Source organism: Haliaeetus albicilla, chromosome 6 (genome assembly GCF_947461875.1).
Source record: "Haliaeetus albicilla chromosome 6, bHalAlb1.1, whole genome shotgun sequence".
NCBI classification, from domain to species: domain Eukaryota; kingdom Metazoa; phylum Chordata; class Aves; order Accipitriformes; family Accipitridae; genus Haliaeetus; species Haliaeetus albicilla.
The window spans coordinates 12,710,405-12,736,698 of record NC_091488.1 but is presented as its reverse complement, the minus strand read 5'-3'; the positions used below and the strand labels follow the sequence as shown (position 1 = coordinate 12,736,698).

The 26,294-nt window shown below is 39.9% G+C and overlaps 1 protein-coding gene across 2 annotated transcripts; it reads right to left on the bottom strand.

Annotated features, from left to right (window-relative positions):
* Positions 1–1,683: 1,683 nt before the first annotated feature.
* On the bottom strand, positions 1,684–22,759 carry LOC104321393 (histone H4 transcription factor-like). Of its 2 annotated transcripts, XM_069785072.1 has the most exons (9): positions 20,950–22,759; positions 19,627–19,850; positions 18,002–18,036; positions 15,552–15,663; positions 10,575–10,632; positions 7,756–7,876; positions 6,590–6,728; positions 5,667–5,782; positions 1,684–3,548 (listed from the first exon to the last, which is right to left on the bottom strand). In XM_069785072.1, the coding sequence occupies exons 1-9, from the start codon at positions 21,098–21,100 to the stop codon at positions 3,449–3,451; spliced, it is 1,056 nt and encodes a 351-aa protein (XP_069641173.1). In that variant the 5' UTR covers positions 21,101–22,759; the 3' UTR covers positions 1,684–3,448. The 2 variants fall into 2 exon arrangements, with proteins under 2 accessions (XP_069641173.1, XP_069641172.1); XM_069785071.1 differs by lacking the exons at positions 1,684–3,548; positions 10,575–10,632; positions 18,002–18,036 and adding an exon at positions 4,446–5,045.
* Between the last annotated feature and the right edge of the window lie 3,535 nt (positions 22,760–26,294).

The window sequence follows — 26,294 nt, the reverse complement described above, 5'->3', positions numbered from 1 at the left end:
ACAGTGTAGGTAATCCTAATGAAGTCAATGACACACTCCAGCTGGGCTGCTCCTAGTGCCCAGAGGGAGGCACGTGTATGAATTTTTGCTAGTTCAAGATCTTAAGTTAATGGCAGCTCTGCCTGCTCAGCACCCCAAGGGTCAGTTCCTTTATAAATTGATTTGAACGTACAAAAGTAAGCCATGAATTAAAAGGCTGACTGGCAACCATGCTTGGGCCTTCATCAGCGTGTTTTTAGTGCTCATGACTATAACAGCTGAACAAATCAGAACACAAGTTAATAAAAATCTTGTGGCTTCCTTGTAAAGCTGAGAACTCTTCTTTAGAGGCAGAAAACCAAGGCACATCATAATTTGCTGGAGATCACACATGCTTCTTGCTGTAGAGAGAGTAACAAAACATTCTCTGTATTTGATGTGATCTAGTAAGAAAATTACTGTTTCAAGGGCTTTAGGTAGGCTTTGCAGATTGCTTTTAACACATCTTACTTCATCGAATTATATGCCAAAAACCAGATCAGGGCAACCACTCCTCTCCCAGACGCTGAACTTTACAGCCCGTGCAAAATAATAGTGCTGCTTAATGATCCAGCTTTGAGAATTTTTTTTTCCAAGAGACAAATACTGTGCTTTTTCACAATTGCTTTCTTAGAAATTTCTGAACTATTTTTGCTAACATTCTTCCTCTGTAAGGATAATAAAAAGCCCTGCTTTCAGGAACTTAATCGAGAAGTATTAAACCCAAATTTTACCTGTATCTCATTATCAGCTCTGTTTATGATGGCAGAGAGCCTGAACAAAGTGAAAAAATACAGAATAAAAAAAAATTAATCACATTCATGTAAGCAGTGAATGACTAACACGGTTGTTGCTGTGGTATTAAGGAAAAGAATGCCTACTTTTAAATTTTCATTCTCAAACCTCTGAGAACAAAAAAGGTGTTCTGCGTGAGTTCCTCAAGCTCGATCTTGCTCTGCTTCCTGGCAGACACCGTCATTTTTAGGTGCATTTTTTCCTGCTGTTAGCTGTGCTGCAGGGCACCATCTCCGAGGTCATTATCAAAGGGTTTCTTTGTCAGCCTGACAAGCTGTCTCCTCCTGCCTCCACAAAGCCAAGGGCTAGTCCGGTCCTACCAAAATCCACAAAGGTCCCGTGCCAGAGCCACAGTTAGACATTATGCTGGTTTTACAGACGTGAGTGGACCTGCGCCAGTTTACCTTATCTGATGATCTGGCTCCATGAGAACAAGTCCCTAATGACTCACGTCCACCTCATACCTGGTGTGCACGGGAAGAAGTTGTTTTTCAGGCTGGGTCCCACAAATCCCAGCAAATAATGCCTTGTTTCTCGTAGAGCTTCTTTCTTCCAGGAGGCGCTGAATAAAGTATGTGTTCAATGAAGCTATTTGCTTGACACATGTCACACAGTGTCGTAGGACAAGGTGGCAGGGTGATTCAGAGCGTTCAGTCCTCAGGCACCCTCTATAGGCTCTTCTGTGGGACAGCACTCAGCAGCACTTGCTGGGCAGAAAACAGCTTCAGAATCACGTTGAAAATTAAGCAGAAACAAAACCCTAGCTTTCAAAACCGAATAGATTTACATACAGTTATTTTAGTACAAATAACTAGCATGAAAAATTTATAATTTGGTATCAAAATCAGAAAAAAAGCCTCTTCACCAAAGTGCTTTCATTCACATGGATATTTTATTTTGCTTGGTACATGCAAACTAGCATCTTGGAGTCCTAATGTAACACTTAAATCTTAACATAAAATCTGACAAAGCAACTTTGAAATCCATTGTCACTAACTACTATTGCCTAGTAAATACATGGGTGTTAACAAAGCATCTGTATACAAACTAATATAAGAATGTAAACTTTAAACTACATTACTGACAAGAAAATGGAGGTAACTTTTTAGCTTTGCAAAGCCCTTGTGTGAATGCAAACACTGCGAATAATAATAAAGTGGAACGGGTACCTAAGCAAGAGTAGAATAAGACTCTAGAGTGTCATTAAGCAGCGTAACTGAGGGAAATTAATTTAAAATATGATTTTCAAAAATAGGTCTCCATTAATAAATTATCATTCCATTGTGTCTGCCCCCACAGTTGATTTTGTCTTCCAAAATGTATTTAATAGGCTCACACAAAGTTGTGGCAATTCAGAATTTGCAGGTCATACCCTTGCCCTGCAAGCGTGGTTCCACAGCTCAAGTACAGATCTATAATGCCATGTTTAAATCTGTCATGTGAAGCCCTGAACGGGCTTTGTGTAAATTAACCTTGGTACCTGCAGTGCAGCTTGCATGAAGGCAGCAACCTCCCAATCAGGCAGGCATGGGGATCTGCCCAAAGGAGTAAATTGTTGGATATTGGATTAAAGGCTTCTGGTAAGCTAGTGTAAAAGATCTGGAAAAGACTACTCTGTATTCTGGTTGACTAATACTTTCCATTATAAAGGACTCTTTCTCTGGGAAGCATTAACACCTCTGTTGTTTGTTGCAGGCCTTTGATATTTAGCAGGGGAAATCCCAGAGGCTACAGTGGTACCTATTCATTGCCCAGAGAAACGTGAGTCAGTTTTACCCATATTGTAAAGTATTAAAAATGCTGGGTCTCTGATTCACCCACAAAGCCAGATTAAAATCAGGCTGCCACCCACATCTGTCTGGCCTGCCCCTACTGCACAGATGGCTCAACTGCTCTTGAAACATCAGCTGAATTGCCACAAATTACAGCCCAGCATATTTAATAATACTAAAACCTGAGCACAAAGATCTCAGCTGCCTGCAAAGCAGGAACTTTCAAGGCAGGAACTAACAAGGTGGACAGGTATGGAGGGAGATTTTTACAGCCATAACTTTTAATCTGCCTATAGCTGTGACAGGGGTCTTAAATTCCTTTTCTCTTTCAGGTCAAGATTGCTAAACATCACAGACAACCTGGTCTAGGCTGTTAGGCTGAAGCAGCAGTGAGCACTGCTGTTTGAGCACAAGTGCACAGTCAGGCATTACTTAGAGCTCCCTCCAGCAAGCCCTGCTCCTATTCATAATGCATCTGCAGCAAAATGGCACAGACCTTTCAGCGGGCTCGCTCTCCCCACGTTCTTTGTGACAGCAAATGCAGGAAGCAGAAGGAACAGTTCATGTAAGAACGTCACCTCCTCGCCTGCTCCTGCCAGCCTTCGTGAGGGCCCCAGGCAGAGCACTGTGCTCTTCCAGCTGTGGGGATGAGAAGGAAAAAGTCCTTCTTTCCCCTGGCCCCGCACAGCTTCATAGTCCTCGCATGCAACAGCAGTCGGCAATTAGAGGATGAGGCGCCAGTTCAGGGGAGTCAAGTTTTCTACAGAAGATGCACAGTGTAAATCCTCCCAAATAGAAGTGCCCCAGCATCCTTGGAGTTACATGACAAGTTCACTTCAATTTCACATGACCTATTTTTTTGTTCAAACTATTCTCAGTCTGTCTGATACTTCATTCTGATTGGCTGGGGACTCACCTGCGTGCAGGCTGATTGCTTGTCCTGGGCTCTCAGCATCAGTTTGTCTACATAAAGGAATGAACGTTCAGTGAGCAATACAGCTCTGTGTATGCGCTGGAAGCTGCTTTCAAAGTGGCACAGCAAGCCCTTCTCAGAGAATACCTCTGGGTCCTCAAGGGACACTGGCTTGTAGTACCTAACACAGGGTAAGTTAGTCTTCTAGCTGACTCAATACTACCTTCTCCTGTGTGTAAGCCTTGCATACTTTAGTTGGAGGGCTCCTTCAGTTCTTGTTTCAAAAAATGTTTCAAACATTGTAATTAATTTTTACTGTGATGAAAGATGCCGGTCTTTTTGTCTATGCCCTTTACACAAGAATCAACTGAATGTCTTTGCCAAGCATTTTTCCTAACAGGTCAGAATTACTATGGCTATGTGGAATTATTTATAAAAATACAGTTAGGTACATTTAGCTATGCTGCCAATATCATTCTTTTACTTTCTCATCATTGTACCTGCAGTACCCAACAAATAACTATAAAATTTCCATTATACCAAATGGTATATAAATCCTAAAGTCAGCTCTACGAACATCTTGAACTGTTCTATTTACACCTAACCTTTTTTTATTTAAAGGTATTCATTTAACAATACACTGTAGCTTAAAAGTCCATTATAATAATAAAGTCTCTCTAATAACTCTTGAAATAATTTTAAAGTCACTAAGTAAAGCTAAGTGCCAAAAATTGTAGATTTTTTTTATATACATCTCACAAGCTGTTATTTGATTTCTAATAAATAACATAGTGTGCTAATAAAAAATGGGATGTTTTACCTACCGATTCAAAGTGTTTGTCTCATGCATTGGCTCAACACTTTCCCCATGGGCTATATTTTTTTAATAAATAAATAAATACACACGCATACACATATATATGCTATATGAATACAAAGAACTCCAAAAGGCTAAAAATTAAAGTATTATGTGTGTATAGTATTGTATCTTGCATATATTCTCTAAGTGCATGAGAATAATTTAACATGAAAGCTGAGAAAACACAGTATTATATATAAGATTTGACAAGGATAAAAGTGAAGACTTTAAAACATATTTTGTTTAAAAAAACCAAACCTCTTCTGAAGAGTATAGTTTTCACAGTAAAAATCCACAAAAAGGCTGTTTTTTAGAAAGCTATCTGAATTCCCAAGCCCAGTTCCATTTCTAAGAGTTTTTCCCTCAAATTCATTGGTGTTGCTTCAGCAACTTTAGCGGAAGTACAACAGTTTGAAGTTCAGAATACACAGGCTCTGGCATAGAAGTCTCTCTTTCTACCAGAACATTTTCTCCAGTAGCTTGTGACCACGGCTGAAGCTGTGTGAAAAGTACTTCTACTGTTGAAGTGTCTCTTTCGCAAGAGCCCCCTCCTTCTCTTCCAAAACTATTTTGACTTGGTGAAGACTTATTTGTTACCATCTTGTTATTAACAGCCTGACCTAAACCCATGACAGCATTATATACTTCTATGTTCAAACTCATATGACCCTCATCATATTCTTTGTATCTAAAGAAATGAAATTGAAAATACAAGTTTCAAACATAGCATTTACAGCAGAAAATAAGAATAACATCTAATTAGGTTGCCAAACCTGAGAATGTCAGCAATTAAAAGATGAATTAGATTGCTATTTATAAGGTGGAACTCAAACAAGACACACTATGTGAAGGAACACCTGCAAGATGGTTCCAATAAGTAGTTTTTATCAAATATACATCGCATAACAGAAAATAAAAGATACCTATTCATAATTACATTTTATTTGCTGGATTTTCTTGTCCCAAAATAGAGAGTTTGGCTTGTTTATACTACAGAAGCTGTTGATATATTTATGTACTCTCTTTGGTCGCTATAACTTGCAGGGTGAAAAAATTTCTTTCAACAATCTAGGTTACAAGATTTTCACAGTGGTAAAAGCAAAAGAGCTTTTTATTTCCTTTGTTTAACCATCTTTACACTAGGTTTTCCATCATGATAGTGAAACCTAGGTAGTAAATTTTTTCATGGTCAAAATGTTTAAAATGGAACGCAACTTAAGATAGTGTTTAATTAAATATCTGGATCTCTTAAACAAAAAGTTAAAAAAAAATACTTTATGATCTGAACAAGAATCAACTGGTAACATACCTGAAACGAGAATGACTGCTGAGTTTATGAGCTTTTCGAAGATGTAGCGTCAATGTATAACTCCAGGAGAAACATTTCTGACAGATGTGGCATTTATACTTCAGAATGCTTTTACTCTTAGGAAGAAAGACTGTTAAAGTCATTGAAGGCTTGCACGTATATATGACAAAAATTACTCCTTTGTTGAAAAGGGGAAAACCGCACTAACTAGCTGAAAACCTTTTGAAGTTGACTTCCTAAAACATTTAAAATTTGTGTGTTTTAGAACTTGCCTGATTAAGGAACCCTAGTGAACATGGAAATTCTCTGGATTGGCCATCAGTACTGCAGATATCTCCAACAGCAGTGTGACACATAGCTTCCACTAAAATATATTCATTTTACAACATAGAAGTGATCATAACTCAGAAAGTTGAAGAAACAGGCAACAAGCATGCATAAACTATAGCAGCCAAAACTGTATTTTAATGTTGTGGCCAGACTCACCCAATTAAAAGTGATATAAGCTTTACAGACTTTATAGTTTCCCTATTTTCAGGTAACATATTAGTTCTAAGGATGGAGTACCAATATAAGGAGAAAGGTGACATTGGATTTTAATCCCCAAAATACTCTGCTGTTGAGATTAAGATTGGCATTTTTTTTTTTTTTAAAGGGAAGGTGGGGGAGGGGGTTGGCCAGAGTTCAAGACTGTGAGTATGCAACTGCATGCACCTAAAGTAAGTACTCAAAATCTATAGGTAAGGATGAGTCAGGTATTTGCATAATCCTTGCAAGAGTCCTAGAAATGTGTGCAAATAAATACTTGATTTGATGCAAAAATGAAACATTTCATTAATTCAGAAGAAACTAAAAGCACGTAAATTTGAAGCTTTAGTCTCATTTATAGCAATATATTTTCTTCTGCTATTTAATATACTCACCACATGCACTCTCTTGTAATGCTGTCTCAAATTTCGTAAAGTCCATGAAGTAAAACCACATCCTTCAACATCACAGCTGTAGGCATCTGAATCATTGTGTGTTTCAACATGTTTATGCAGATCATACGCATTCTTAAAACTGAAAACAAAGTAAAACAAATAACAGATATAATAGTACAGAGGAGTAGTCTTGTGGTTAATGTTTAGGACTGGGAGGTAGTAATTTTTGGCTCCGACAATGACAAGTGAAAGCGGAATATGTGTAAATTACTTCTCTACCTCAGTTTTTCCACCTGTGAAAAGGGGATAGTACAGACATCTCTTTGATGTGCTCTGGATTTCATTTTCCATTCCCTCTTTCTTCCCACACATCCACACCATGCCCAAATCTAGGTAATTATTCCACAACCATGTTGTAAGGCATCATCCTCTCTTTCTGTTCACATAGACAAAATTCTTGTCCATTATCAATCAGTCACTTCACCCTCTCTGGTCTAGAAATTCAGATTTCCTTCTGTCCACCCACAGTGTGAACACAGAAGTACTTAAATATTTGTTCATTTTATCCCACTTCCAGCATAAAAAGGCTAGACCTCTCATCTTCTCTGGCAAAGTTAAACACAATTTGCCAATGCTTATATATGCAACTTGGTCTATCACATCACAATGCCACTTTTTTTTTTTTTTTAATTTCACTACTGTGTGGCATCATATGGTAAAGGCAGAAAAGAAACCACCACAGAAAGATGAAAGTGCAAGACAGCACAAGGTATAGTAAGCCTGTGGCAGAAAAGTCACTCAAAGGAGAAGACTGTGTCTCTCCCAGCAAGCAGCCAGCAATCATTTAGAATGGCAAAACCCACAGTTTAAGGCGCTACTGCTAAACATCTCAACTCGTCGTGATGACCATTTTGTAGTATGCAGTCTTGCCAAGAAAATTCACCTTTTAACTCATCAGTCCTACCTGCACCAGAAGTTCACGAACTACAATGTCTCAGCAGCTGAAGTCAGATGAACAGCAGATGAAGCTGTTAGATTTCTTCATTGAACAGCTGATTATTTTAGTGGTTGAAAACTTTTCTTTCTTTACTAACTAACTCCTATGTAGAACACTAACTTGGTTCTACAGTTCTGCTCACATAGCCATGAGCCTCAAATTTTCTTACCCGCTGTCACAGAGGTGACAATGGAAAGGACGTTCATCACAGTGTCGGAATCTGATGTGTGCTTTCAGTGAGGAGACACTTGTGCATACCATATCACAAAGGGCACATGTAACATGGTTAACTAGAAAAGATAGTAGAAAGAAAGATACTTTCAGTTCTATACTACAGCTTCACCAGGACACTGTCTGCTATGACATATGACAAAAAAAATGTATTAAAATATCATATCAAAATTAACAGATTATAATACATTTGGGAATAAAATGTACAGAGAAAAAAATGAGATAAAAATGGAATGCAGATGCAATAAAGAAGGTAGTGAAATAATGGTCAATCTTACAATGTTTCGAGTTACTTTCAAAAAATAGAAGGTAAGGGAAAAAGACGTAGAGGATCATGTTTCACTCTCTAGGCTCTAACAAAAAAGATGATTATCGTTTTGCCCTTGGCACTTTGGGAGGATTTCTAGAAGGTGGATGCTGTCTGGAGGCCTTCTGACAGACAAGCACTGGCAAATCTACTTCTAGTGTTTAAGGCAATACCACTCTTAAAAAGGTGGCAGAAAGAGTATGTGTCTGTCCTCCGCCTCCCCATTTCACATTCAGATATATTTGCTTAAGGCATAATAATGCTAGGTGCTTGCTAAGCTGCCAGACTATGAACTGCAATGGCTGAGACACAAGTTTGCTCTGACGACTCTGGAACTGCAGAGAACCTCTGGCAGATTGGCAGGCAGGACTATAACATCTTAAGCTGAACAAATGCTTGCTTTGCTGCATATAAATCAGCAACCTGATGAATGCAGTAGGAAGAGTCTCAATGAAGAAGTTTTGGATTTAGAGTAAATGTTATATTTAGGACTTTGAAACAACACATTATCTTATCAGCCCAGTGCTTTATAGGTGGCCAAAGAAAAACACACAGTTGAAGTGCTCATGTTTTCTCAAAAAAGGAAGTAAATATAATGCACTGTAACTATTCTGGAATCACTCCCTGCCTAGGCACTTTTCCTCATAGTTTGTCTTAAATCAGGAAAAATGATTTTTTTTTTTTCCTCCCTAAAATAAATAGTTTTGTGTGGAAAACTAGTCTAGAATAACTTAATCTGTAAAACTGCATCAGTGAAGTTCAGCAGTCTCTTGAAATGGGAGTATCCAACAGTTTACTTAGTTGTCTGGCATGTAAGTAGGTCCATGTAGGGAGTGATTTCAGAGTACCTACAGCATTTGCATTCACACCACAGCGTATTTCAGAATAATTTCTTAGAGGTAGGCAAGCTCTTTAAAAGAAAATTTCAGTATTTATCTATACCAGCAAGCTATTATGAAATATGCTGGGGTAAGAATCTGAAAATGTCATGTCTGCACTGGCAGTCTCCACTAACATGTAGACATGTATGCTGCCAGAATTTTTAAGGAAAGCTAAATCACGAATCAGGAAAGTAACTGGCTCTGATATCTGAATGGCTTTAGGTTGTGCCTAAACAGTTGGACCCAGGAATGCCTCCCAGCTGCTTCAGCCAAGTTCACGTTGCAGCTGGTTCGCTGTGGCTTACTGGGACATGACACAGGTTCACATCATCCTTGTTCCTAGGTCCAGCCACCTTGTGATTTTCCCTGGCTATGCAAGCAGAACACAGTCTGAATTATCAGGGGACAAAGACAGCCAGGTGCATTGTACAATTCACAAAAGTTTAAGTGCAGCCAGAGTGACCAGAAACAAATAGTTCAGTTCACCATGTGCTTTATTTAATATATCAAATTTATCTCAAGGTGTGTTATGCTTTAATTTAAAAAAAACAAAACAAAAAACCAGCAAAAAACATGCTTCATTAGCTAATAAAAACAAAACCAAAAAAATCATAATTTGCATTTATTTCCAATTTCTATCCAAAATCACCTTGAGACAAAGGAATAAAACTAATCTAGTAAACTAACCTAAATTAATTCTATATTTTCTAATATAAAATATAAAAATTAATATATTTTAGTCAGATGCATGTCAACTGCAAAACCACTTAAATACAGACATGGTCAGTCCTGGTAGCTCACAGTAAGCACAAAATCAAATGCATAGTTGTTAAGCATCAATGTGACTTGCAGACAGTGAAAAATCATGTTTCCTTAAGAATGCAGCAGATTCTATCTACCCTGACTGAGCAAGTCTGCGCAAAGCTACTTGTATGTTTATACAACCTAAACGACTGGTACCCAGGTCTAGCTACATGGTTCAAATATTCCTATTCCCAAAGCAAAGACCTACCCACCTCTTGGCTTCTGCATTTCCTGTATGTCCAACAGCAATATCACATGTTTCCTTGTGCTTAGATGCTGTAGGATTCTTTCCCAGCAAGTCATAACTGTTGTAGTATAACTTGTGGGAATAATTTGGGGACCTCAGGGAGATTGTGGTTAGGTCAACGATGGACTACACTATTTGAGTGAGGCTGATTATGCACTGCAAGGTGAGCAGAGTTGCAGCCCAAGCTAAAACATAGCTTTGGCTTTAACCATGCCCCTAGTCATGAAAGCAAATAAACAGAGATGCAAGTGAAGAAAAAGCATCTGCACAGAAGCTACTGCAAAATAGAAAAGCCCCTTAAACTTTAAGATCAGAAGGCATGAAGGGAATTTCCATGCTTCAGAGGGACTGGCAATGAAATTCTTACTTTCCAGCATTTATTACACAGTTGTCCTAGTTCCATATATTGATTTTCTTAGCTGATATAATCATACTTACAACTCTGTAGTTTATCAAACCTGTTCTGTACAAGGTGACCTTGAGAAAAGTACATTTTATCTTAAAAAGCTCTGACTTACCATGTCCCCTCATGTGATCTCGTAGCAGCCTTTCATTGGCAAAATGTTTCTGACAGTTCTGGCAAACAAATATTTGTTCTGAATTTAAGTAGAAACTATTTAGTGGCAATACAAATAACTTATGAAAGATTTATTAATTAATAACCTATACCTGCCAGTTTAACGAATAAGCTAACACAGCATTGAGAGAGTTTCAATATTCTTTTTCATTACCAATACTCTTCAGAAGAAAATTTAGTTTACGCTTAATGAAAAGGACTGTTTATCAGCAAGTTAATTTTATCCTAAACAGAATAACAAGCTGTTCAAAACACTAACAGTTTGGAATTTGAGCTCTTCTGTCAGTTACCTAGAATGCACCTATTTACCATCACCAAAACACCCACAATTCCTAAATATATTCCAAGCACTTAAAAACAGAAAAACCAACCACCTCTCCCTTCCTCTTTAGCATGCAGGAAAGCATGCCAACTAATACCGAGTTGGTTGAGGTAGGGAGTATTCTGGTGAGGAAAATACTTACTGGAAAAGCAAAGCTGAAGAGAAAAAAATTGCCTTTTGACCTGAAAGCAGTTAAATGCTCATTGGGATTACTTGCAGAGATTTTGTAATCCAAGTCTGGCTCGTGTGGAGGTTCACTCTTCAATAATCAAAAGTCTTTCCCATTCACGGGCAGTTTCCCAGTGTCAGTGGAATGTTACGCAGTGCCACAGGCACCAAGGAAAGAGAGGCAGTGTGATGCCACAGCTGCCAAGCAAGTAGCTTTTCTGCTGGATCTAAGGGTGTTCTGTTGCTCACTTTCATTAATCTAATTCATTGGACATGCAAAGTCAAGAGAACTTCTATGCTTTATGAAAACAACTGCCTTCCTGGAGTAAACCCTGCTTTCATGCAATTGACTTATATGAAAAATAGAAATATTTATGAAATTACATGTGCACATTATCACAAAGCACCTTAAATGAAAATTTCTTACAAATATAAACAGAAATAAGAGCATATCCACTTACTATCTTTTGAAACTTGTCTCTTTGCATGATCAAAAAACTTAGTGTTATTGGAGAACATTCCTCCACAAGTAGGACATGCTACAACTCTTTCTTGTGTGTGGGTTCTTAAATGATCCAAGAGCTTATGCTTTCCTTTAAATATGCCTAAACAATCTAAACCAACCAAACAAAAAAAGCTGCACATGAGTACTGTACTATTTCTTATGTAGAAACAGAAAAGGCTATTACATACTTATGTCTACTGTTGTATTTTTAGAAACATACAAAAAAGCTTCGGGGGGGTGGGAATCAGACTGGTACTATTACAAACATCACATGACATTTAACCCCACAAATATTGATGCTAAAGCCAGATTATTTGTCAGTAATCAGAATTCTTCAAGATTATGTTGGCCATGTGTGTGTCTCACAAAAAATTCAGTTTTGAATCAGCAGAGAGCATGCTGCTATGCTTTCCACCCTCGCATGTCAAAGTGTTTGACCCCACATGCATGCCCATACAGTAGAATAGAGATAACATTCATTACTATTCCTGTTGCCCCCCCATCGCAGAATTCCAGCAATCTTCGTGGTCTCTGGATAACCAGGAGAACAAGATGGTGTAGTGAATACGCCAACTGTACATCTCCAAGAACTCCACTTCCTGACCTCTTTTTTTTTTTTTATCTTCACATTTTCTATCTTTACATACACAATCACATGGTGGTTAACCACAAGCCATCGGCTATCCACCAAACAATCTTTGCATATAAATAGCTATGTCCTCAGATCTCTCAAACTCAGGAACAGTCTGGTACCATAGACACAGTGCAAGTTTTAACAGCACAAGTAGAAAGATCTGGCTATTGATGTGACAAATAAGGGGAAAAACCCTAGTAGGTTAATGTATTGGTGTAAATGGAACTAAAGAACTACTTTCAGGAGAAAACTTCAGACAGATGTGAAGGAATAGCCTACCCTCTCACATAAGGACAAGCAGCCACAAGTCTCTCTCATCTACCTAACAAAGATAACAGCTATGCAGAATACTGCCTTTTTAGAAAGGTGAAGTAGCCCGGACCCAGTCAAAGACTCTTAAGAATCAAGAGGACTAAATTAAAATTCAAGAGCAAGAGGTAGGGAAAGATAAAAATATTCTTCTGTGGATTACTCTTTTTAAGACTAATCAAGTGAATCAAACTCAACAACAGGTTGGATACCTTTTGGTCTCAGAAATGAATACATAAAATTCATTTAACAAAATGGATTTGCCTAGTTCATTTAACCAAGTATGTGCATCGTGAGTTCCATTTCTACTATTCACTGGCACATTCTCTCAAGTAGAACAAGAATGTAATAGCCTTGATAACAACCCACATCCACTCCAATGGGTAGAATATAGGCAGCTTCCTGGAAAGGAGTTCTGAGCTCCAGATTAACATACTTAGTAAAGGGACTGAACTCTAGACACCTTATTAAAAGACAAAGGAAATCCTAAAACCTCACCTTGCCTACAATGAGGAAACAGGATCATCAGTGTCTCTTTCACCTCTACTGTGTACAGGATACTTCTGATCAGGAGGGGCCATAGAAAAAGGACAAGCTCCCATGTCTAGATCAAAAGCTGGAGGACTGGTTATTCTTCTAGTACAACATGAAGATTTCTGTCTCTGTTTAGCCCCAGATACAAAATGGAATATAAATGACATCAGACTGAATCTCTCTCTTACATCCTTCCTTTGTGAACTCTGCCAGGGCCCCAAGTATACCAACAGCTTCTGGTTGCCCTGACCAGCCTACAGCCATCTTTCTCTGTAATCCTCCTCTGCTGCCAGTTCCACCCCACACATTTAAGAGTTTAGTTGTCTGTATTTGAGGTCTGCTCTAATATGGTGATGCTGTTCAAGCTTCAATCACACTTCTGTGAAAACAGCTAAGTTGTGAGAAACAGCAGTGAGAAGCCTCATCTGGGGCCTCCACTCACCCTGTGCTCTCTGGCTTGGGAGCTGCAGTTACCTACCTCTTGCACCTCTGGACCTGCCTGTGACTTGTTCTCTGGACTTCCTGGCTTGACCTCAGACCTGTCTCGTCACAGTGGACTTGGCTGGTGATCACTGGGCTGTGGTTGAACCTGGCTAGCACCACCAGACCTGCTCTATTCTTCTTGTTCAAGTTCTGTGAGACTGCACCCTGTCAGTGAGGTCCCTGTCTGCCTAACTGTCACCCTTAACTCCCAGTTTGCCTTCCCTTGCAGAGCAGCCCACTCTTGCGGGACCATCACAAATGCCAGCTAGTATTACTGAGGGTCCCTGGAAAAGACTGATCACCTTCTATCTATTGTCCCAGTTACATGACAACTGCTTCCTCACAGAGATGAGACCTTACTGGCTTGTCCTTGCTTGTTAAGTTTGGGGGTGCAAATGAAAAGTTGTCTTTCACTGCCTGGACATTATGATTCTGCATGTCATTTTCAAATGTATACCACCACCCTGTATGTCAAGATCACAGACTACAACAGACCCTTTAAGCCCCAGGACCTATTCTTTTGTTCCAAGGCAGGATCAATTACACCTTGGTCTCAAAAGAGGTCTTCTCAGTTCCCCAGTGACAGACAACCTCCATAATTTCAACAGGCAACTGCTACAGTATTTTAAAATACGCTATTAAAATGGCTTTCCTAACTTATAACATGCACCTCTCTTGTTACAACTGAAGCTCATTACTTCTCATCCTTTCTAGCACAGACATGGAGAACAGATGATTTCACTGTTCTAACAGCAGGGCATTTATTAAACATCTGAAGACATACCATATTCCTTTTCTTCTGCATTTCCATTTTCTCCATTCTGTTATTTAAGCTATACAGTCAGAGGAGTCCCTTCACCTGTCCTAATGGGCTATATTTTATAAAGTCATGATCACACTGATGTGTGATTTTTGTTCCTCTAAGTACTACAGATTCTCACTGGAGTGAGTTCCCCAGCCCAAAAAAATAGTGCACCTGTCAGCTAATCTCAAGAGGGAAAAGGAACAAAATGATGTCACCTTGCATTCACCAACAGGATTCTGTCATCATTCCAGTGAATAGCTAACCCAAAATGTAACTTTAACCCATGAATTGAAAAGACTTATCTGAAGGGTTCACCAAGAGGATTCCAAACAAACCTGGACTTTGTTGACACATTTTACAAGACATAGCCAAATTGATTGGTTTAAAGCAAGCACAGAATGATCTGTTCCAGGACCAGAGTTCCACAAATTGTCTCATTCTTCAGCAGAAAGTCTTATCTTCTGGAGAGGTTCTGCACATACACTTCATAGGTCTGAAGCTGAATGGCATGCACATCAAATGGCAGTCCATAGTTTAGCCCTTACTCAAACAATCAAGGCATCTACTATGAAAGACCGTCAATGGAATGTGGCTTCTACAACAGAGCCAAGGGCAGAACATCAGCTTTGAAGTCATGACAATAATTTTAACTCAAAGAGGTAGCTAGCAATACAGAGAATGCATTAAAAATGCTCTTTCTCACCACAGAGTTGAGAAAAACTAGGAGGGCAATAGCTGTACTTCCCTTGTTTTGAGGGGAACAGATGAGGGAAAGCAAAGAGTAAGCTCACCATGACAGATTATTCTGAAGGACACAACCCTGATCCTGAGTAGTAGAATATAAGTGAAGTCTGTTTGAATGGTATATGAACTATCAACCACAGACAGAATTATGAGGAAACCCAACCCTGTTCAGTACTGGCAATTCTCAACTTAGACTAATTGAGAGTTGAGGCTGTTCAACCCCATGGATGATAGGAACTATTCTACTTAAATCACAGTGCCCATAAAATGGAAATGTTTCTGCAACTATTTAAGACAAAAAAATATCTGAAGATCTCTCACAAGTTCCTATGCAACATGTAGCACTAAGTGAATTTTATAAGAAACACTGCAGCAAAATAGTTTTTGAAATGGATTTTTTTTAATATGAACTACCTTTCCAGTGACAATAAACAGCTTTCTTCTGATCTGTAACAGTTTCTTCCTCAGTAGCACAGGCATGAATAGCAACATGTTGATAAAACCACACTGGGTTATTGAAGGTAATCTAAAAACAAAATAGAAGCATGAAGAAGACAAGATAGTTTTGGCAGGAAATCAACTGACAGGAACATAGAATTAAGTGTTTTTAGAAACCAAACAGACACCAGTAAATATTGCAGTAACATTTAATTAACTCACCCCAACACAGAGACAATTACATCAACTACAAAAATGTAGAACATTCTGCAGTATCCACCACACAAACCAGGTCCTGGATTTTCACCTACCATCTAGTAGTTGAAAAGTCTGTCTAGACTAATTGAGTGAATGCTACCCATTCTTTGGGGCAGGGATGTGTCTGTTAATGTATTTCTGTTGATTTATTTCTTTGGTATATCTTTACCTTCTCCCCTCCCTTCATTTCTACCTGCTCCTACTCACGAGAAGGCTATGAGGGCAGTGCAGGTAATTCCAACAGAAATGGGAAGGCTGCACAATGATTAAACTGAATTAGGTGTTATGGACACAGCACTCCATGAGTCAGTACTTATGTGACAAGGGGGACTAAACCTTAATTAGCCTCTGCCTCACTCCACAAAACTCCACACCTGCAGAGTAAAAGTAGACTGCATATTGCATTTTCTTCAAGTAACACAGGGTGTCATTCAACTGCATACTGTCACCAGTCACAGTTGAAAGTATTCCTCTCAGTTCCCAATAATTTAACCCCTTAACCTCTCTGCTGGGCTGGCACAATTTTGTAAGGCTACACATTGAATTGGGACAAGGAATTGATCTGGCCTTCAACCAAATCAAAACACTGGTTAGAGGAAAGGGGAAACAGGTGAAACTCCTTAGGCTGATATTGCCACTACCAATACTGTACAGTTGATTCAAATTTAAACACCTTTTTTTTAAAAAATAAAAATATATAAGTGAAAAAACCTATTTATTATTATCTGTTTTTAATCATCCTGTTCTTAGTAGACTGGATTAAACTAAGCTGCTAGGCATTCTGCTTGCAGAATAGAGCATTCACATGAGGAGTTAATGCAGGCAAACTGCTGCATTTTAAATTCATACTCCAATGTATTTCACAATAGCTCCCTCAGGGACACAAGCCATTATTTCCTCTGAAGGGCTTGAAACACGATCTGAGAGATCCAAGGTCTTGTGTACATGAAAACATATAGACATATTAAGGTGAATCAATGTACTGAGCTAGACAGTGATCGAAAACCTCTTCACTTCTTAATCAGAGTAACCATATGGGGGTTAAACTCATTTTCATTTGTTAACACCATCTCGTTAAGTGTTATGCCGGAACTTTCTTGAATATTTCTTTATATGTAAATAGGAAAGAAGTTTTGGGGGCTGTTGCCTGAGTCAGAAGCTTTACATTTGGGGAAATAGAATCTGACACAGTAGAAGGCACCACAAGTGTCAGGGGAAGCTGTATGGGTGATTTTCAAAGACAATTATATTCATAACTGTGGGAACATATTTGCAGGAGGGTGGGAAAGGTAAGTAGTTTTCCCTGCCCTCAAATTTCTCCTATTTTGCAGTGTGCCCTACCCCACCTCCTGGGTCTAGTCTAGCCTGCCTACTAAGTTGGGAAACATTCTTTTAATTAATAAAATTCACAACATAGTTTGAACTTGAAAAAACATGTATAAAAAGATTTAGCAAAATGCTATGGACTAAAGGATTCCATCAGCCAAAACTGCCCACTTACATAAATGAAAAATGGAACATGAAATCAATTAACGGGAAGATTTGTCTTCTGGTTTTTAAGCATGTTTTTCAAAAGACTGTGCTTACTGACAGATGCAGCAAAATCAAATTCTGAGGGCTTTGAAGTTTTTCTGAACCTCTTCATTTTTAAAATAAATAGACCAATCATGGCAGTATGTGAGTAAAGACTGATTGGTATATATTAAAAAAGCATTAATAACAAAAATAACTACTGTAAGAAATATGATTCCTATAAGCTATGAGACATAATGGCAATAAGATTTGTTTGTAACAATAGGTTGTAATCAAACTATGCAAACAATCCAAAAGTTATCGTAAATAATGCGCTGTATTATATGTTTAGGCTTAGAGTTTTAAAAAGAAGAGAATGGGATACTTGCATGTGTAATCCGCTAGTAAATAAAAGCCTTTATTTACAGAGATAGAGTTTCTCACAGATTGACTTAACAACAGAATTACCTCTCTCTCTATAAACTTCACTCTCAGATTTTTATGTCATTCCTTATTTCATGTAAAGGAAAATTAATGAAAAGAGAGGTATCAAAGCATTATGTGAGTATAGATATTCTAAATTCAGAGCCAAAAGAGCAAATGGATATTTCTAGACATTCTGTTCAGTTATAACATACAGATGAGGAGGCACTCACCTTTCATATATGCTATGGCACAAACAATCTCTAAGCTGAAATGTTAAGAGAAAACCAGAACTAACTTCAGACCTAGTAAGGAGAAGGTTAGCAAAGCAAAGCATGGGCTATAACCACCATCAGAAAACAAAAGTAATTTCACTCCATCACTGCAGTATATTTACTCAAACATCACACCGATTCTCATTCAACAACATGAGGGATACAATACCTATGTAAAGCACCACCAGCCTGACATTCCCTTGCAGGGAAATATTTTCATCCTCATTAGTGTTTGTTTATAACCCCAAAAAGCATAGTTTATGTCATTAATTTTATCACAACTTTGATATGAAAAAGTCATAGATAATAGAGAAACAGGATTTAAGAATGATAACCCATGCAACATTGAAAGGCCTAGAAAGACATAAGGAAAAAAAGGATCAAAGGCCTTTGAAAAACATTAAAGTTTTTGTTTTGATTTGTAGTTCAACATTACTAAACCTACATCAGATTTGCCCATATGAGGTTTGCAAAATTGTTTAGTTTTACAGTTTTTCCGATTTCCACAGTACAACTCATTTCAGTTGTTTCTTCTTTGCCAATATTTTGGTTTCAGTTATATCACTTAACTCAAATGAAACAAAAAACCTCATACAACATGAAAAAATTAACATAGAACAGATAGACAATTTTTCTGCACTACTTCTTTCTCTAAAAACTATCTTGCTCAACAGTTACACAAAAGGAGATGGTAAGAAAACGTCATCTCCAAGGCATCACACTTAGAGGCAAAGGTAATGCTCACTAGCCATAAATAACAGCTGAGGTTGTAAGGCCAACAGAGACAGAGAAAGTGCTTCCCTATAATGTCATATCAATATGAAGCCACTTTTGATCAGGAATGAACACCTCTAAGAAGCAGAAAAAAATTTATATAAGCAGCACTATTTATGTTAACATTGTCAAAACAGATAGCAACTGCTAATCATCTTGGTTTACTTGATATACAAATAGCACAGTCAAAATGAAATGGATAATGATTTTATTTAATACAGGACACCAAAAAGTGGTCAAGATACAAACCATTTTTAGTTGAAACGAATCTTGGCCACATTTGAACATCCGACTTATACAAACAGTCTGTCGCAAGTATCTGATTTCTGTCCCAGTAAAAAAACCAAAAACCAAACCAAACCAAAACCAAAAAACCCACTACATTTCCAACTGACCAAGGAAACATCAGATATTCCGTTGCACCTTTCTTCAGACAAACAATAAATACTCTGGACCTGTCTACAAACTACCAAGTTCATTAATTTATTATTAAACTGGCTATATTAAAGTTTTGCATATATGCTCTTAAAACACAAGAGAAGTTGCATCTTTGTCAAAAAGATCATTTCAGTCACCACAAAGAGAAAGAAAATTTTAATTCAAGGTCACAGATGTCATGCAAATACGTTGGTTACATTTTCTTGAATGCTACCATAATAATTATCATGTATTGCTTACAAAGATAGCGGGAAACATTGTTCAGAGGTAAGACTGAGCAAAAATTCCCAACAGTGAGTCAAATCCAAAGAATGTCAAGGTAAAGTTAGGAAAGGAAAAAAAAGGGCAACATCTCAACGTATTTCACTTACATTGCAATTCTCCCAATGGCAAACAAACTCCTGTGAAGTCTTTGGTAACTGATGCCAGCTACGACTGTTCTGCAAACACACTGGCAAATCGTGGTGCAATGCCTGTAACTGAGAGCCTATGAATTTCAGTTTGGTGTGGTAACCGTGAAAATTGACATGTGTTATCAGCTCTCTGGGATCTTTCGCTCCAAATTCACAACTTCTCCACCAACACCGGTACTGCTCTAAACACAAGAAAAAAGTAACATATTACAGAACACTGCATGAAATCTGCAGCTGTGTGCCACAACAGTGAGAATGCCAACAGTACTTTTATTTGCAATAACTTTCTGTAAGTAACCTTAGCAGAGAAGCTGGTAATTGCTATCTACTCATAATGCATTAGATAAAACTCACAAATCTCAGTGGCAAACAGATTTACCACTGTCTCACAACTGCAGCAATACTAGAGTGCTTTGTACCTTAAAATACAACTTTTTGCAGAAAGGCACTTCATAGATTCAATAGGAAAAATTTGTAAAAATAAGTATTTTCTTAGGTATATACTATGACACTCTTCAGCTTAGGTCACAGAGACATTGTTAATGTTGGTCCAATTCTACTTTTTTCACCTTTAATTAAAACTCATTCACCTTTAATTAAAATGTCTACACCTGTAATTACACTTGATTACAGTGTTAAGAATAAAGAGTAGGATATACAAGAGCCAAAATAGCTATATTAAAAAGTCTAGTATATTACTGCTATTACATCCACAGAGACCGCCTATAATTTTCTGCAGAATCAGATTTTTTTGGTTTTGTTCTAAACACATTTAATACTCTAAAAAGATGTAAAATACAATACCCGTCATAAAATATCACCAGTGTAAATATCCAAATAAGGTAAATATCATACAAACAATAAAAGTTTCTATTTTTCTATAAAGATTCATACAAGTGCTACTTTAAACTTAGAATTCTTCAGCAGCAGGCCAGTTCCCTGAAGGAGAAGAACTGTACCATTCAAAAACAATTTGCTAAAATCTGTTTTAGACAATTGCACCTGCTCAGGCCCTAATCTTAGAAAAAAAAAATCTCAGTAGAAGTTCTCATGACATAACCTCTCCAGTTGCTTTCCATACTAGTAATAGCTATCAATACAAACAAAGAAACAGGACAATCAGATATGAAGCAAAATGCAGGTATAATTGTCTAAGGGCTTCATGCAGGTGGGCCTTAGAAAAGCTAAGATGCAGGTGAACATAAGTCAGTACTATTTTCTAAACTAGTAATCATCTTCAAACTGCAATGTAATCTGTGTGACAGATGAGACATAAATGACCTGCTGTTTCCAGAGGATGGTGTAGGTACTCTTCCAGGTGTTCTGCAATATGATTACAAAATTCCTCCATGCATTTCCCTAAGAAGCAGCATTCTTTCCATTCACATGGTAATATCAGTTCAGCACTCTTAAATTTACCTCCAGGGGCCATTGCCTAAAATTTTTAGAAGTACAGAGAAGTTGTAGTTATCATATTACATTTCTGTAAATTTCTCTTGTACAAATAGCACTCAAGATTATAGGCTCCTAGATGACACAAATGCTTGGGGGGGGGGGGGGGGGGGGAGTGTGTGTGTGTGTGTGGTTTTTTTTTTTTTTTTTAAATTACTGGATACATTATTTTAAGAATCTAAAGCCATATTTTACAAACATTTACACCTTGCCTAAAGCCACAAGTTGTAACATTTTCATTACAACCATACAGTAAGAGTCCTACGATCATCATCCCAAACATCTGCTGAGGATGCCTTTATTGTAATTTAATTCCACAGCAGTACTGTAAAACCTCTTTCCACATAGAAAGCCGAAGTAACCATTACCAAGAGTGCAATTTCACAGTCACTTTAGCCTGACATCAGTGTGGGCTCCCACTGAACAGGGCTGGTTCCATGCACCCCTTCTTGTTCTTCTCAAGATCCAGCTCTGGAATTGGCACAGCCAGCCACTAAACTGATGAGAAAACGGATCCAACTGAAAGCTAATTCTTGGGGGGGAACGCATGTTTGTATCAGTATAAAGGAAGCAAGAGGAATACAAACCAAGGAGAAAGTTCCACTGTTTTTTCATGACTCTGAACAGATACAATAGAAAACTTCATTAAAAACTACTGGCCTGTTCTCAGTGGTTTTCCATCCCCCTATTCTTCCTTGAGTTACGAGCTTCAAAGATCTGCCGGTTCAGCTGCTCAGAGGACCACTCCCTAACTTGCATTATTCCCAGCAATCTGGATTAGTTTTAAGAGTTTAAATAGCCTCCAAGCAGATCAGCTGATGGATTTCAGTCAGCAGCAGACTTTGGAAGGAGGATAGTAACAAGCAGCTGGGAGGAGGTTCTTCATTTTCTCATCAACACGTACAGACCTGGAAGACAAACTCTGTCCAATAGCCCAAAGCATCAATATAAAAGTCTGCCTGTGTCTTCCCTGATGCTGTTGTTGATTCTAGTGATTAAAAAAGTCAGGCACTGATGTAATACTGGGTTAAAAAAAACCAGCATACAAGTGGAGAAGCATGCAGGAATCAGTATGCCAACTCAGTGGTGTTAAGCAGACACTACCAGCGTAACTGGCAGTATCTTTGTACTTCCCGCTACTAAAAATACCAATTTGGAAGCATTCCTCCACCAGCAAGTTAATTAGCAGAAAGCTTCTGAGAGAACCGTCTCAGATTGCAAGTAGGACTCTTCTCACATTGTAACAGTTTAATCTAAGCTGCTACAACCAAGCCTTTTATTTCACCAGCGCCCCATCTTACTGACCTGAAGCAGGGAACGCTGGCATCCCTAAAGACCGACTGAAAGGTAAGATGAGTACCGTTTATGCTACACGTTAAATAATCCATTGTCAAGTACTTTATTAAAGTTGTTCCAGACACAGTATTAATACCACTGGAACAAAATGTTTCAAGTTATAATTATTCTAATTGGCCAACGCCGGTACCCACAATATCCTAACAAGCAGACTAGACCAGAGGCAAAAACGACCAGAGGGCAAACTCTGCGACCGACCTTGAAATCCTCCGGTCCGTAACGACAGGGACCCTCAGCACCTTCCCTGAGCTGCCTCCGCACCCCGCCTCAGCCGCCCACAGCCTTCCCCCCCGTCGTCTCTACACCCCCCTCAGCCGCCCACACACGCCCCTCAGCCGCCCACACACCCCCTGCCCCCTCAGCCGCCCTTAGCTGCTTGCGGGCGGGGAAGCGACCCCGGCCGGGCCGAGGGGCTGTCTCTCCACACACCGCCCGGCCAACGGCGCTAACCGTCCCCGGCGGCGGCGGACAGGTGCGAACGGGCAGCGGCGCCAGCTGCAGGCGGGCGCATGCGCAGAGGCCGTCCCGAGGCGGGGAGCGGCTCGCGCTCTCGCCTCACCTCACGGCCGGGAGGGGACGGGACGGGACCTCGCGGGGCCGCCGTCCTTCTCCTCCGACCGAAGGCCGAGCCGGGACTTCGGCGCCGCGTTTCCACAGCGCTCCCCTTCCGCGGGGTGGAGCCGTGGGCTGCCCCCGCGGTGACGAAGGCCGTGGTTTTACGCGAGGCCGGGGTCAGTGCGCGCCGTGGAAGGCCGCGGCGGTGAGCTGTCCCCCGCTGCCGCGCTGTGAGGGGGCGGCCCCGGAGGTGCGCTTCCCTCTTTTCAGCCTCTCCGGAGCCCGATGAGATGTGTCCCAAACCCGAGGGGTGCCCAGTGTGGGGGCGGTGGGGCGGGCAGGGCCGCACGCCTCGCCCGTGGGGGTGTGTAGGCGCGGGCGGTGGGGACGCACCCTCGCTGGGCTCGGTCCATTTTGCTTCCTTCGTGGTGCAGGGTAACGAGGCCCCGCGGATCGTGGAGTTCCCCCCCGTTTCAGAGGGCCTGGGCGGTGAAGAGCGGCACGTCGCGCAGGAGCTTGGGAGAGCCATCGGGCTGCGGCGCAGGCCCCCATTTGTGGTGCCGGAGCCGAGGTTGAGCTGCCAGCTCACGGCAGGAATGGGGGAGCTGCTGGTGGGAGGAGAAGGGAGGCAGGCAAGGGGCTGCAAAGGCGTTTGGGGGGATTAGAACACATCCTCCTATGACTGCTGTTCTAGCTACCACTGAACAATCCCACTCACCACTGCCCGCCCTCTAATTCTTCCCCTTATAGCGCTCTCAGTTTAGAGTAACCCCCACCATTTTCAATATCCTTCACACCAAACAGGGGCATCTTTAAAAGTAAGAGAGTATTAGCTGGCAATACACGCCACTGAGAGCTGGAAGTCGTAGCCAAGTGTAGGAGACCACACACGTTCAGTTACTGCTTCCAGATCCTGGTAAGTGTCCTGCACAACCAGAATTTGTGATTTCTTGCAAGCATTGATTACAGCGAGTTCTTGCTCTACTTGAATTACTTCTTAAACCACTCTTCATTTTGATAAAATGCTTACACTTAATTTCTAGATATTTTTAAAAGTAGGTAGACTCAGAAATACTGGCTATACTGTGTGAAGACTAAATTAAGAAGGAAATGTGTATGGTGTATAATTAGAATGACAGCTATGCCTTCACTAGCTAGAAATGCTCTCAGGGGTGACTGGATTACAACAGCAGCAGTAAATAGAGCACTCTTTTCTAAGACCTTTCTGCCAGGAACACCTCATATCTCTATTCAACCCACTTCTTACTTAAATAACCACACAAGTATATCATGCCTGGAGGAAAAGTTAGTGCGTGTTGGGATTTGCATGTATTTCATGGGAAAAAAAGTAGTGGAAAAGGGAGGAGAGTGAATGAGAAGTAGGTGCATTTGCCTTCAGGACAAAGTTTCTCATTTTTGTCTTTGATTATGCAATCTAAGCTCTTCTCTGTTGCGTGTTTAAAAATGGTGCTTTGTCACTGATTCCACTGTCTCTTCAGCAAAAATCTCGTTTGCATCAGCACGGACTTCACAGGAGGGCAATAAAGCAACTATTCTTTGCTTTTTAAGACACACACAGCCCCAAAAAACCTGCTCCTGCCCAAATACTCCTACCCTATGTACCCATATTTACTTTGAAGACCAATCCTGAATTCTAGATGATAACTAGGGCCCTTGGGCACAGGTGCCATCTGTACATCAGTCAGACAAAGGTATTTATTCCTTTGAAAGCTCAGACTAGGGTCTTAATACAGGCATGGGTGTGGAGAGAAGGGAAGAGGAGCTCACGCATGCGGTTGATTTATTTTTTACCTACTCACAACACAGCCAGTGTAACAGATTGAGAGCCATTCTTTTTTATCTTCCCCTCCTTGGCACAGCAAGGAACTAGGGTTAGACCTTCCCGACCCTTTCCTTTAATGAGCTGATTCAATTTTTTTGTTTTTTGATTGTAAAACACACCTTTCTATTCCAGTGTCAGTCCCTTGATGACACTCCCGTGACTGACTTGCATGCAGATATCACGTATGCAACAGAGCAGGTCTATTCTGTGCATGAGAAAGGACAGTCACTCTTGAGAAAACGCTGCCCACAACCTTGCTTTCCCTCTTCCCCAAAGTGATGAAATGTGGACCTGCTTCAGCCTCTTATCATTTGAGCATCTCACCCTTTGGTTTCTGCATGTTGCTGCATATAACACACCGAGCGTGTGAATTCAAACCTTTGAATTTAATTTAAGGTAAACTGAACACACACTAACACTTTCCCCTATACAAGTAAGAGAATATAGGTTCTGCTAGAAAAAAGCATCTGAACGCAATTATCACTAACGTTTAGTTAACAGCACTGCATCCACCACAACTTGCCATACAGTTTGGTACAGCAGGCTAAGTATGTGCTCTCCCAGACAGTTTTTAGCTATACTTCCAATGTATTTCATTGCCTCTCAGCTCTCAGGTCCCTCTTCCCAGTTTTGAATCTGTTTCTTGACATTCACTAAGCGTGAGAGGTACAAGTCTCAGAGACACTCGTGTTCCTGTGAGCTCTGTGAAAACGGCCAGCTGTGTTGGGAAGAGATACTGAAACGAGCACATGGCTTGAGGGGAAGGCTGGCAGAAGTTGGCTGGTCTCTGCTCTCAGTAACAGCACCCAGCGCATCAATCCCTACGTGAGTAGTTCCGGCAAATGAGCCAGAGCAAGGGCTGTCTCCTTCCTTGAGCTAGTGTCACAGCAAGAATCTCAGACTCATGTGGGTAGGAGAAGGGTGAAAATCTGTAGAAAATTAGTATCATTAATTTCTCCTAATTTGAACTCCTCATTCTGGCATTACTACACTTCTTTTTTTGTAGCCTTTTAGATTTTGCTACCTACAGGACACCTTAAAAACTTCTTAGAATCAAAATCTATAAGTAAACCAAAAAATACAGGAAAGCACTGAACTGACAGCAAAAAGACATTAGAACTTAAAAACTTTGCTTTAGATGAAATAAATCCCCAAACTCAGTATTTTTAATTGCTTTTGACAGCAGCTGCTGGACAGCCATTGCGCGTAATAACCAGCTTTTCAGAAGTGTTAGCCACTAACCAGCACCGTAACTGGTCAAAACAGCTCATGGATAAGGCAGAAAGACAACAGCACTACACGACAAACGTTGATGAAATCCTGACTCTTGGTGTGAGACTGAGGTGTCCTGGACAAGTCTCACCTTCCCTGCCACACTCAAAGCATACCCTCTCTGCCCCTTTCAGCTCAGCTGTTGGGA

What these genes read in the sequence shown, in the direction of transcription:
- LOC104321393 (XM_069785071.1), bottom strand. Translation starts at nt 21,100, where the DNA reads ATGGCCCCTGGAGGTAAATTTAAGAGTGCTGAACTGATATTACCATGT. An exon ending in GCCATTGGGAGAATTGCAAT is followed by an intron (nt 15,664 to 19,626) that starts GTAAGTGAAATA and finishes TTTTGTTTTTAG; the next exon opens with ATTACCTTCAATAACCCAGT. An exon ending in TGTCACCTCTGTGACAGCGG is followed by an intron (nt 6,729 to 7,755) that starts GTAAGAAAATTT and finishes CTTTGTTTTCAG; the next exon opens with TTTTAAGAATGCGTATGATC.